The sequence below is a fragment of the Scyliorhinus canicula genome, chromosome 8, assembly GCF_902713615.1.
Source record: "Scyliorhinus canicula chromosome 8, sScyCan1.1, whole genome shotgun sequence".
Classification (NCBI taxonomy): domain Eukaryota; kingdom Metazoa; phylum Chordata; class Chondrichthyes; order Carcharhiniformes; family Scyliorhinidae; genus Scyliorhinus; species Scyliorhinus canicula.
This window is the reverse complement of record NC_052153.1, coordinates 55,165,951-55,179,184: the sequence shown is the minus strand read 5'-3', so window position 1 is coordinate 55,179,184 and position 13,234 is coordinate 55,165,951. Positions and strand designations below refer to the sequence as shown.

The following is a 13,234-nucleotide window of genomic DNA, read 5'->3' as shown; positions in this document are numbered from 1 at the left end:
ACTAATATGCCATTCAGATCTGTCAACATGAACGAAACACATACATGTCAAAACAAAACTTATACAGGTTTCCACGTTATGACCTCAGAAGGTTTCGCATCATATTTCAAGCTCATTAAAGAGCGATTGCCATTGTAAAGGCTATCAAATACTTACGGTCAAATCTAATTGTTTTAAACGCACAGCAGGGTTACCAGACTAACAACATCCAACAACAATGCAATAGCAACCAGGTCTCAAAGGTTTGCAATTTGCAATTCAAGAGTTTCAAAAATATATTGAATGCTACTGTGATAAATTGCCTTGGGCCACCTTGAGCCAAGTATTGAACACTAACCTGATCTGAAGAATAGTTGATCACAGATGACAGCCCCTTGTCTTTTAACACAGCAGCAACCAGATGTCCCACTGCCTATACAAAAATAAACATATTAAATCTGCAGTAATCGCCGAAGAATTTAATTTTTTTTTTAATGTAATTTTCAAAATGGTGAGGTTTCTTACCTGTGACTGGATTGCTGAATTTTGGAATTCAAATCTCCTCTTCAAATCCTCTGACATTGTTGCGACAAATTATTACTTCATTTTTCAAGGGAGACCTATAAAATAGAAAGACAAACTGTTAATATTACATTTCGAAGAGAATGTTGCTGGAAGACCTTACTGATTACCAGCTATTTCAACAGTCAAAGCCATCAAACAGGATTCGCAAGTGAATGTGAAAGCAGTTAGCTCACCAGGTCTCATTCATTTTTAAACTTCCCCATCTCTTGTTCAAGTGACATTCCTCCAGATAACCTTTGCTCCCTATCAACAACCAGCATTCGACAGTGCCATAGTAAATAAGAACATAAGCAACAGGAGCAAAGCACGGGTGGTGACTCTTCAAGTCTGCTCTGCCATTCAATAAGATCATGGCCGATTTGATCTTGGCTTCAACTCCATTATCCCACGGTTCCCATAATCCTCCACTCCTCTGCAGTTCACCAATCTGCCTGACTCAACCACACATATATAGGGCAGCACGGTAGCTTTGTAGATAGCACATTGTGGATAGCACAAATGCTTCACAGCTCCAGGGTCCCAGGTTCGAATCCCGGCTTGGGTCACTGTCTGTGTGGAGTCTGCACGTTCTCCCCGTGTTTGCGTGGGTTTCCTCCGGGTGCTCCGGTTTCCTCCCAGTCCAAAGACGTGCAGGTTAGGTGGATTGGCCATGCTAAATTGCCCTTAGGGTCCAAATTGCCCTTAATGTTGGGTGGGGTTACTGGGTAGGGTGGAGGTATGGGCTTGGTTAGGGTGCTCTTTCCAAGAGCCGGTGCAGACTCGATGGGCTGAATGGCCTCCTTCTGCACTGTAAATTCTATCTAAATGTAAAGGATCGATTGATTTAGCCTTCATAGGTCCCTGGGGTAGAGAATTCCAAAGACTGTCAAACCTTCAGAAAATAAATTGCTCCATCTTAAATGGGAGACCCATTCTAAACGCTCCAAGGTGCCTCACAAGAGTGTCATCAAACAAAGTTTATTACCAAACCACATAGGAGGATATAAAGGCCAAAAGTTTGCTCCAAGAGCTAGGTTTAAAGCAATGTTAGAAAGGGGGGGTAAAGAGATCGAGGTACAAGGAAAGTATACTTCGACTTCAGCTGCTGAACTGTCAATGGTATAGTGATTGAAATTGACTAAGTCTAAGAGGCCAGAATTAGAGCAAGGCTCATAGCTGAGGGTTATAAATCTGTCGGAATTTACAAAGATAGGAAGGGCAAGGCCATTGGAAAAAAATGACAATTTTTAAATCAAGGCTTTGTTTAGACAGGAGGCAATGTAATGAGTGAGCACAGGGATGATGGAAGAGTGGAACTTGATGGAAGTAAGCTTACAGGCACCAGAGATTTGATGAGGTTAAGTCTATGGAAGATGGAAGAATGGCCAGGAGTAGGTTAGAACAGTCAAGTCTGGAGGTGATAAAAGCATTGATGAGGGTTGCAGCACCAAATGAGTCAGACAACATTGTGGAAATCCACATAGGCAATCATAGTGATGGTGTAGATATGACGTTGGCACCAAGATTGCCAACAGACTGGTACTGTGCTCACTGACTCACAGTCACTTCAAGTTAAGCAACCCCATAATTTTCAAATTCTCATCCTTGTTCAAAGCTCTGAAATTCTCTGCCATGTTCCTTTCCTTAATCCTTCAAAATGCTCTGAGATGCAAGTTTCGAGAGAGAGCGAGAGAGGGAGAGTGAGAGAGAGAGAATAATCCAGAGACCCAGGGTAATGCTCTTGGGACCCTGGTTCAAATCCCACCAGGGCGGATGATAGAATTTGAATTCAATAAAAACTGGAATTAAAAGTCGAATGATCAAGCCGCCCATCTTGCAGGGCGGCTGAGGGAAAAGACGGCCACCGCGCATGCGCGGGTTCGAGCTGTCAGCCGTCGTGACGTCAGCCGCGCATGCGCGGGTTGGAGCCGGCCAACCTGCGCATACGCCGCTGACGTCACATAGGCGCCGCCGTCGCGTCACTCTCGGTGCGATGCCCGGCGGCCGAGAGTTACGGAGCACCGCTCCTCGCCCCGCCGAGAGGGGAGAATAGGGGTAGAGGTGCGGCCTCCGACGCCATCGTGAAACTCGGCCGAGTTCACGACGGCACTCCCGATTTTTCCCGGGAGCGGAGAATCGCGCCCAAGGTCTGTATTTTTGTGGAGTAAGATGGATTTCACACATTGCACATTTAAAAATGCAGCTTGACTGTAGGCTGAAGTAATTTTTAAACCAGCAGAACCCAACTGGTGTAAGTTATGACTTTGTGCAGAAATGTAAAGCCAGCAGATGGAGAGCGCAATAAATGCCTTTGTAAAGAAGGTCTGGAGAGAGAACATAGAACATAGAACAGTACAGCACAGAACAGGCCCTTCGGCCCTCGATGTTGTGCCGAGCAATGATCACCCTACTTAAACCCACGTAACCCGTAACCCAACAATCCCCCCATTAACCTTACACTACGGGCAATTTAGCATGGCCAATCCACCTAACCTTAGAGATAAAGTGGTATTTGTCAAGGTTCATTCCAAGCAGCTCTGTGACACAGGACTCTGTGCTCTACGGACTGTTTCCAGGGACACACACCGAAACAAACATCAACTGCTGCTGGAAGGTCATCAACTCGGTGAAAGATGCTCTTTGGTCTGCCCGAAACTTGCTGATCTTCCAGTGCAAAGAATTGTCCTCGACCGACTGGCACATTCCAAGGTCCACGACTATGTGCTGACGGACGCCTTGCACTGAACTTGTTGTGGGAGAAGTGCTGCAGTGATAACGTGGTGGTTCGGACGGCCTGCTGTGAGGCATTGGTTGCACTTGTTGCACAGAACCATGCTGATTTTAATGGAATTTTGAAACTAATTCCCTCTGCCAGGTACCAGAAATCATTAAGCGAGCTTTGCGTACCATTTTCGTTGGAGCGAGACATTTCAATTGCTTCTGCAGATAATATCCTTTGTCATAGCATTGCATTTGACTGTAAAAGCTGATAATCCACATTAATCCACATTCAGGACTGATGTGAGTTTGGGCAGGCGATCGGTCTATTGTGTGCCATGCAAAAAAGCTGTGGACGAGGATAGCGTTTGGAAGAGCATAGGATGCTTGTAGTTCATCCAACTCCCTATTATCTGTTTTAACCAGATTTAGAGAGATTTTCGCCTCTAGAGCTTGGGGGATTGACACTTGCCAACCTGGCTTGAAGTCATTTTTGTGTTGTTTTTTTGTATATTGGTGATATATTGGGAATGACTGAGAAATGTACATCCTGTTGACTTTGTTGTTGGCGGAAGAACCTTTAAAGAATCCCTCAGACTTAGGGACAGGCTGGATGCTCCAGCGTGACTCAGCTGCAGCTACGTGCACCTGACTACCTGGGGAGCTCTGGGTTCTCTTTGTATCGGTGCGAGTGGATATCAATGATTGAGCCACTTGCTTTTTTCTTTGAGAATGCAGTGAAAATGTTTGTGGCATAAAATGTGAACATTTTTTTTTGAAATACAGAGCTATTGCCCATGGACTAGCCTTTTTTAAGGATGTTCTGGCAAAAGTGCCAAAATTCAACTTTTTCAGTCACGTATCCAAAGCTGTTACGATATCTACTGATCAAAGTTGTTTCTTTCCTCTGAATCAGCTGCACATTTAATTATTTGCAGCATTGTTACTTCAGAGTTAAGTACACAGCCAAAGGGCAGCACGGTGGCGCAGTGGGTTAGCCCTGTTGCCTCACGGCACCGAGGTCCCAGGTTCAATCCCGGCTCTGGGTCACTGTCCAGGTGGAGTTTGCACATTCATCCCGTGTCTGTGTGGGTTTCGCCCCCACAACCCAAAGATGTGCAAGGTAGGTGGATTGAACACGCTAAAATTGCCCCTTAATTAGAAAAAAATGAATTGGGTACTCTAAATTTTTTTTTTAGTTTTTAAAGTACACAGCCAAAGGGAATGGAAGCAAGATAGTTATCCCTCCAGCACGCATCCTCCGATAACTTGCAGTCTGAATGTCTTTATTCCCACTTCCTTACCGAGTAGTTCATTCCAAATGTTTATTACGCTTTCAAATTTTAAAAAATGCCCTCCCACTGATTCACTTGTCATCATCTACTGACCGGACTTTCAAAATAAAACACTGAATTTACCTTTTTGATGCTGTTTTAGAATATACTTTATTGAAGTCACCCTTATTTTATTGCAAACTCCTCTTGATTCTAAGCTTTGCGAATATTTTAACTTCAGTCTCACCTAGATTACATATCAGATGTGTACACTTCCCAGTATATGTCTGCAAAACCAAGGATTATGTACAATATTCCAAGCAGAATATTTGGCTGTTCTGTTCCTTCACTTGGAGCTGGCTGCTGTTGAGTCTAAAAAGGCCAGTTTATACTTAAAACTGAGCTGGCAAGGTAGGGTCAAATTTACAAGCAAAAGCAACTATGTATTCGAAGAAGGATTAGGTTTGCTGCTCTTAAATCCTGACACGCAATATTTAGTATTTCAAAACAATGATTGCTTTGGGCAATATATTAAAATTGAGGTTAAAGCCTTACATTCACACCTCTGAGAGTCTGGGTACATTATTTTCATTTTTTCTGTGCATCAAAGTGAGGGATGACAGTGCTGGAGAATGGAATTCACCCCATTTCAGCTACCTAGACCCTGATATATATGGGGTGAGAGCACGGCAGCACAGTGGATAGCACTGTGGCTTCTCAGCGCCAGGGTCCCAAGTTCGAATTCCCTGCTGGGTCACTGTCTGTGCGGAGTCAGCACTTTCTCCCTGTGTCTGCGTGGGTTTCCACCGGGTGCTCCGGTTTCCTCCCACAGTCCAACGACGTGCAGGTTAGGCGGATTGGACATGCTAAATTGCCCTTCGCGTCCAAAAGAGGTTAGGAGGGGTTATTGGGTTCTGGGGATAGGGTGGAAGTGAGGGCATAAAGTGGGTCGGTGCAGACTCGATGGGCCGAATGGCCTCCTTCTGCACTGTATGTTCTATGTTCTAACTAGCTTTCCAAAGACTATAAGTGGCACGGTAGGACCATAAATGCAATAATTTAGCTGTGATTAGAAAAAACAACTCAACATTTTGTTTCACAAGAAAATGCTTCAGCTACCCTCAAAAACCAGAACTAGCAGAGGAAGAAAGATAGATTAACATTTTGAAGAGGTCCCTTGATCAGAATTGTTTGGTACTGACTGTTTTCCTGGTTAAATAGGAGAAAAATCTGTCCCATGCCCTTTATGCAAACCACAGCAATATACTAAACAGATGTTAACAATCGATAAGGAGTTACAGATTAAAATCTGACTCGACATGTTGCAGAGTCTCAGTATCGTGTTACACGTGGGCCTGGATACTCAAGTATTGCATGTTTCTTTCACAGATTCTCAAAAATTGTTCCATTACAAATTTGTGCCGTCATTTCATTCTGTGAGGAATGACCATTCAGGAATGATCTCTCAGATGCCAGCTGTTGTGTCCTGCGGTTCCCTGAAGTTGAAAATAATCACACTTATCGACTCAAATGCTAGAGCTTTGTTGTATGTATTGCTCAAATCACGTCAATTGCTGTGGCCTGATACACTTTTGGTTTGGTGCAGATTGTAGCACAGTGGTGTGTGATGTGGCACTCTAGATTCTTGGGTAAACATACGCATGAACATATATACTTCCCAAGTCATACTGGAAGGTGACAACATAATGCCAAAGAAAGGTATGATGTGTTACAGAAACAAAGGGTGACTTGCATGAATTTGGAGGAGATAAAAAAACAGCACAATTATACTGTATTATTGCTGGAACCAAACAAAATCTAAACTATAAAGTCATTGGTAAAGTAAGTTAAACCATAGATGTACCTTTCACAGCAGTGTCCATTCTGTCAGTAGCTTTTACTTCACTGGTACTGTATCTGGTGCAATTAGAATGAAATTGCATGCAACAACCTATCTGAATTTGACAGATGTAGAAAATGCCATCTTAAAAAAAAGTTCCCTTCCCTCAAAGGACAGTTCTTATTTTGAAGCAGGTTCCCTTTTGTACAGGTCCAGAAGTATTTTTTCAAAAGTTAGATAGTGGGGGAATAATTTATGTACGGATTTTATACAATTTCTCCTTGAAGCTGTTATTCAATTTCCTTTTGAAAGCTACTAATGAACCCATTCTCCGTCATTCCTATTAAGTAGTGCATTCCAAATCCTAACCACTTGTTGCGTTGAAATGCTTTTCACGTCATCGGGTCTTTGGGCAATCACCTTCAATCTGTGGCCACTGGTTATTGACCCTTCAGCCACTACATACAATTACTCTTTATTTAAACATCTAAACCCATCATAATTTTATACATTTCTCTGAAATCTCCTCCAAGCCTTCTTGCTATTGAAATGACGACTTTCTGCGGCAAGATTGCTTCCTATCTACCTGTAAGAACAGCAACTTCACACCGTTCAGTGCATTTCAATGGTGGCGAGGCAAACAGCAAGATAAAAGCAAAATATTGCAGTTGCTGGAAACCCGAAATAAAAACAAAAAATGTTGGATAAGCTCAACAGGTCTGGCAGCATCTGTAGAGAGCTGTTTTCGCAGAGCTGACGATGGAGCAAGACAACTTTGACACAATGTTTGGATATTGGTATATAACCTCACATACTATTCGCATGATGACATGATTTGCACAAATAATGCAAGTGCCAATTGCCTCACCCGTATGCTTACACCAATTCTGACCTAGCAATGTGACAAAGATAAGATGCACGGTAGCATTGTGGATAGCACAATGGCTTCACAGCTCCAGGGTCCCAGGTTCGATTCCAGTTTGGGTCACTGTCTGTGCGGAGTCTGCACATCCTCCCCGTGTGTGCGTGGGCTTCCTCCGGGTGCTCCGGTTTCCTCCCACAGTCCAAAGATGTGCAGGTTAGGTGGATTGGCCATGATAAATTGCCCTTAGTGTCCAAAATTGCCCTTAGTGTTGGGTGGGGTTACTGGGTTATTGGGATAGGATGGAGGTGTCGACCTTGGGTAGGGTGCTCTTTCCAAGAGCCGGTGCAGACTCGATGGGCCGAATGGCCTCCTTCTGCACTGTAAATTCTATGATCTATGATAACTCTAAGGGCATTCACTGGCCTACGACATGAAGTTGATTCTGCAAATATCTTGCCCACCAAGGTGCAACAAGTGAGTTATTTGGATTTGATTTATTGTCACGTGTACTGAGGTACAGTGAAAAGTATTGTTCTGTGTACAGTCCAGACAGATTGTTCCACACATGAAAAAACATTGGGCATGCACAATGTAAAGACACAATGGAAATACATAGGCACAGGCATCAGGTGAAGCATACGGAGTGTTGTACTACTCAATAGAGAACATGCGTGAAGAGATCAACTCAGTTCATAAGAGGGTCATTCAGGAGTCTGGTAACAACAGGGAAGAAGCTGGTTTTGAATCTGTTAGTGCGTGTTCTCAGAATTTTGTATCTCCTGCCCGATTGAAGAGGTTGGAAGTGAGAGGTCTTCGATTATGCTGCCCGCTTTCCCAAGGCAGCGGGAGGTGTAGATAGATGGGATGGGAGACGGGTTTGGGTGATGGATTGGGCTGTGTTCACGACTCTCAGTCGTTTCTTACGGTCTTGGGCCGTAATGACATTATTCTGGCGAGATAACGGTATCACTTTATGCAATGCAAAAATTCAATCAATTCACTTTTCTAGAGGGAAGCAAAATGATTGCTGCAGGTACTTACTGACTGACTGAAACAATGAAGATTGTTTCAATATTCATTATAAAACACGAGATAGAGTGGCTGGGCAATGGAGCCAAGTTCAACATCCTGGTCAGAATTTAATCATAGCTGTTATTACACAATCAAGCTGTCTTTTCTGCTTCCAAAATATAATATCAATACGCATGTAGTTAATATTTGCCAAGATGGAAATCGGAATTCATGTCAGCAAAGCAGAGCTAACAAAAACTAACAAGATGGAAATAATTCTGTAAAAAAGCTTGTGGAGTTACTGAGGGACTGTGATTACATGAGATCGATGCAGAATTGTATTTGGTGGCAGGCATTCAACCTTTAGCTAAAGTTCAATGCAGAATCATCTAAATTCCATTGGTTTTAAGGAAAGCCGCAATTATACTGGAAAGGGCTTAGTTTGAAACATAATTAATAGGAAGAAACAAAAGCCACTGTGCACATCCAGTTCTCCCTTTTAATTAGCTTCATGTTCAGTACCTGGTCTGTTTTCCATCAATTAGGAGTCAATTATTTTCCTTCAGCACTTCTATTTGCAAAACAGACGGCCATTGATATGTAAAATATCTACTTAACTTCTGTATTACTCGTAACCGACATCTCCTGTAGGGCCGAGTGCACTTTCATGTCAGGACAATGACTTTCTCTACATCAAATATTTTAGTAGATTTAGCAGCTCTTTAACGATATTCTGAGTACTGAGTCACTGGGGGGGTCGGTTAGCTCAGTTGGCAGGACGGCTGGTTTGCTGATGTGGAGGGACGCCAACAGCCGGGTTCAATTCCCGTACCTGCTGAGATTATTCATGAAGGCCCTGCCTTCTCAACCTTGCGCCTCACCTGAGGTGACCCTCAGGTTAAATCACCACCAGTCAGCATATGGTCCTCTGGGACTATGGCAACCTTCATTCACTGAGTCATTATGGAATAGGAGGAGAAGGAGTTCTGCGATCGAGTCAACATTGCACCTCCATAGACCATTCCCCCACTCTATTCCCATAGCCCTGCAAGTTCATTTTGATTTCCTTCTGAAATCATTTATCTTCCACCACCTTCGCAGGCAGTGAGTGCCAAGTCACTACTACTACTTGCTGCTTAAGCAAGTTCTTCCTTGCATTCCTCCTGTATCTTTCGCTCAAAACCTTAAATCTGTGCCCCCAGTCCTTTCTACAATCAATTCCTGGGAAGAGCTTTACTTTATACACCTCAGGGGTTACGAAATTGGAGTCCGCGGACACCAAGGGGCCTGTGAAGGGTCTCCTGGGGGCCCACGAAGCGGACGTCTGCCACTGACTGGTAAACGCCAGTTCGAACGTGTAAAATTTTTAAAGAATTAGAGTAACCAACTTGGCCAATCAGAGCAAGACTTCTTCGAGCATTGCCTGCTGATAGGCCTATCAGAATCCAGTGCTCCAGGAGGCCTTGCTCATGCGGGTGTGTGTATGTGAATGTGAGAAAGACATGCGGGTGTGTGTGAATGTGAGAGGAACATGCGGGTGTGTGTGAATGTGAGAGAGACATGCGGGTGTGTGTGAACGCGAGAGACATATGCAGGTATGTGTGAACGCGAGAGAGACATGCGGGTATGTGTGAATGTGAGAAAGATATGTGGGTGTGTATGAATATGTGAGAGACATGCGGGTGTGTGCGAATGTGAGAGACATGCACATGTATGTGACTGAGAGAGACATGCACATGTATGTGAATGTGAGTGACAGGTGTTTGTGTGTGTGCGCGTGTGTGAAAGAGAGAGGGAGATGTGCATGTGTGTGTGAATGTGGGAGACCAGTGTGCGTGAATGTGAGAGAGACGTATATGTGTGTGTGAGGGAAGGAGGGAGACATGCATGTGTCCGATATTAGAATCAGCTCTCCGGCATCATTCCTCCATGAAAAATTATAAATTCTCTATTTTTAATCAGATAATGTTTAAATTATTACCAAATTAATATAAGCACAGATAGAGCTAGAAAGACTTGCTTACATTTGATTTCTGTGTTCGCACCCATCCCGTGGCAAAAAAGGGACTGTTTGGGGTTCCCGGACATTTTGGGACTGTTTGAGGTTCCCCGATGCCCTCAGGAGGTCACATGGGATTCTGCAGCTTGAAAGGTTTGTAAAACCCTGGTCTACATCTAAACCTGCCATAATCTTGCACAACTCCATCAAATCTCCCTTCAATCTCCTTTGCTCCAAGAACAATCCCAGCTTCTCCAATTCCTTGTCGCTAAAATCCCTCATCCCTGGATCCATTCTGGTAAATGTCTGCAGCCTCTCAAAGGCCCTCACATCCTTCCTAAAAGGCAGTTAACAGAAATTGGCGCAAAACTTCAGTTGTTTTCATGTGACAAATAAGACAAAAATAATAAAAGGTGATGTTGGAAGCGAGACAGTAAGAATGCCAACAGACCACAAAGGATTAGATGCTCCAGAAAGAATCATTGAAAAGGTCTGGAATCAATGGATAAACATGCACATGGGCTGGATTTTACAATCTCCCACCAACAGCTGTGAAGGTGGGGCAGGCATGTAAAATCCAGTGGGTGGCCTTCCCACCACCTACATGCCGGGCCTGAAGTTTTATGGGGCAGAAGGAGGCATCTGGTGGTCAGCTCGCCCTTCGGCCTATTGATGCCATTATGTAGCCAATTAACAGCCACTCAAGGCTTCATCCCACAGCTGCCTGCATTTGGCACATGACAGGGGAAGGCCATGGGGCACAGGAGGTCCTTTGAGGGGCCGCTGAGTCCATTGCAGGCTCCTCCCACAAGGGCACCCCCCCCCCCCCCCCCCCCCCCCCCCCCGCTCCACCACCACTACTGTTAAACTGCTGCAGAGCAGCTGTTGGGATTCTGGGCTCTAACCCCCTCCCCCCAGCTGCCACCCACCATTCACCTGTAAGCTGAGGGGGTGAGGGAGGGGAGTGGCTGAAATTGCGGCACACTGTAAAATCCAGCCTCATGCAACAGGTCACCTTTTATTATTTTTGTTTGCTGTACTTCGTGACACAAAGTTGAGGAATAACTGGATCCTAACTCGGGAACCAAATCCAGTCGGTAAGGTAATAAGGCTTTATATTCATACATAGGGAAAAAGATAATTGGTTTTCTTTGAATGGAGAATTGACAGGAAAACATTTTTAAAATGCAAATAATGAAACAGCTCTTGTTGGTCGAAATCTAGACTTGGGCTAACAAGTGGCAGGCAACACGAGTGTCACACAATGATCATCACTACCTCCCCTGAACATCAACAGCATCGCCATCTCACTGACTTATTATTTTGAGGATGGGCCATCATTGACTATCCATATCCAAATTCGCTGTCAGAGGAAAACCGAGATTAGACATATCGAAAGGGTGAGATTAAGTAAAATAGGAGGCGGCTTGTGTGGAGTATAAATACTGGCATACACCTAGTGGGATAAATGGCCAATTTCTGTTCTGTAAAGTCTATGGGCGGAATACTTCAGCCCTTCTGTCTAGCGAGATCGGCCGGCCCTGCCGAAGTCGACATCTGTCACGGGGCATGGACACGGAGTATAAATCGGCACTGACTTCGGCGAGACAGGAAGATCATGATGGCGAGCCACCTCCACCATGGGAAAACCCGCCGTGGGAAGGCTGCTAAAGTCTGCTCTGTACACATTGAGCGATAGCATTTGTAACAATGTATGTCCGGTGGATGAATTTTAATATATAGTCATCATGGGCAATTGCACTTGTACAAAGAAAACGTCAGACAAAAAATTTACCACAATTTGCATACACTCTCATTCGAGCAATACAAAAGATGATCTAATATACTCAAGAAAGCAACCTTCATGTCTCTCTCACAAATAGAAATCAAATAAAATGTGACTCCTAGAAAAAATGATTGTGTGTTTGCACTAAATGTGCATCATGAGATGGGTTTATTTCAGACAGTCAGTAATGAACAACTAAATCTGATTATTGTCATGATGGCTACCTCATCCAATCTGCAACAAAGCTTGGCTATTTTGTTTGAAGAGAATAGATGCACTTGGACAAGGTCGTAACAAATGTCCCACATACAGAGAATCTTGCCTGAGTGCTTTCTTTTCTCCTTTTAAACTTGAAATTTATGCATGTTTATCAAGTCCAATTTCTATGTTTTAACCAACTGACCAATTATCTCTCCCGCAGCCTAGTTATGCACACAGTAGTCTGTTGTATTTCTTACTGAAAAAAGTGTGGTTCTCTCCAAGTTACTCTCTAAATAGATCCAATTGAAGGTACTTGATTTTATCTTCTTGAATACTTGCAAGAAAATTCTCTCTTTACATAGCTAACTTAATCACTTGTACATTGTGCATACTCCATTCACATGTATTTCCAAGGATCTACTAAAGGTGCGCAGAAATTATAAAGTATTTTTTCTACTTCAAAAAACATGGATGAATCTTTTGAGAACGCAACATGTCTAACCAGCTTTAGTGTTGCAGTCAACTCCTGATATCTTTCAATTTCCTTTGGTCCCATTACCACAGCCAATCTACTCGTCATTTTAGTTTGGATTTTATATAAAGTTCCTGCTCTCTAGCTGAACCGACTACAAGTGCAGCATTCACCAAACCACAACAGATAGCAGCTCATTGTGCATCCTAGTGTACGAGAGACAAGTTGTATCGAAATTCTCATTCAATCCTGAAAGGTGTGAGATGATACACTTTGGAAGGAGTAATTTGACAAGGAAGTATTCAATTAATTGCCTGACACTGGGAAGTTCTGAGGGACAAAGAGACCTTGCTGTGTTTGTCCATACGTCTCTGAAGGCAGAAGGGCAGGTTAGTAGGGTGGCGAAAAAGGCATATGAGACACGGGGCCTTTATCAATTGAGGCACAAATTACAAAAGCAGGGAGGTCATGTTGCAGTTGTATAGAATTTTGGTGAGGCCACAGCTGGAGTACTGTGTGCTATTC

General features: G+C 43.7%; 1 protein-coding gene across 3 annotated transcripts in view; it reads right to left on the bottom strand.

Moving 5' to 3' along the window:
• focad (focadhesin) overlaps positions 1 to 13,234 on the bottom strand; it is a 366,162-nt gene that overhangs the window by 273,879 nt on the left and 79,049 nt on the right. For all 3 annotated transcript variants that reach the window (XM_038804621.1, XM_038804620.1, XM_038804622.1), the window contains exons 3-4: positions 505 to 599; positions 338 to 412 (exon numbers count right to left, since the gene is read on the bottom strand). In XM_038804621.1, coding sequence (XP_038660549.1) covers positions 338 to 412; positions 505 to 561 — 132 coding nt within the window. In that variant the 5' untranslated portion in view covers positions 562 to 599. The remainder of the gene's footprint in view (positions 1 to 337; positions 413 to 504; positions 600 to 13,234) is intronic.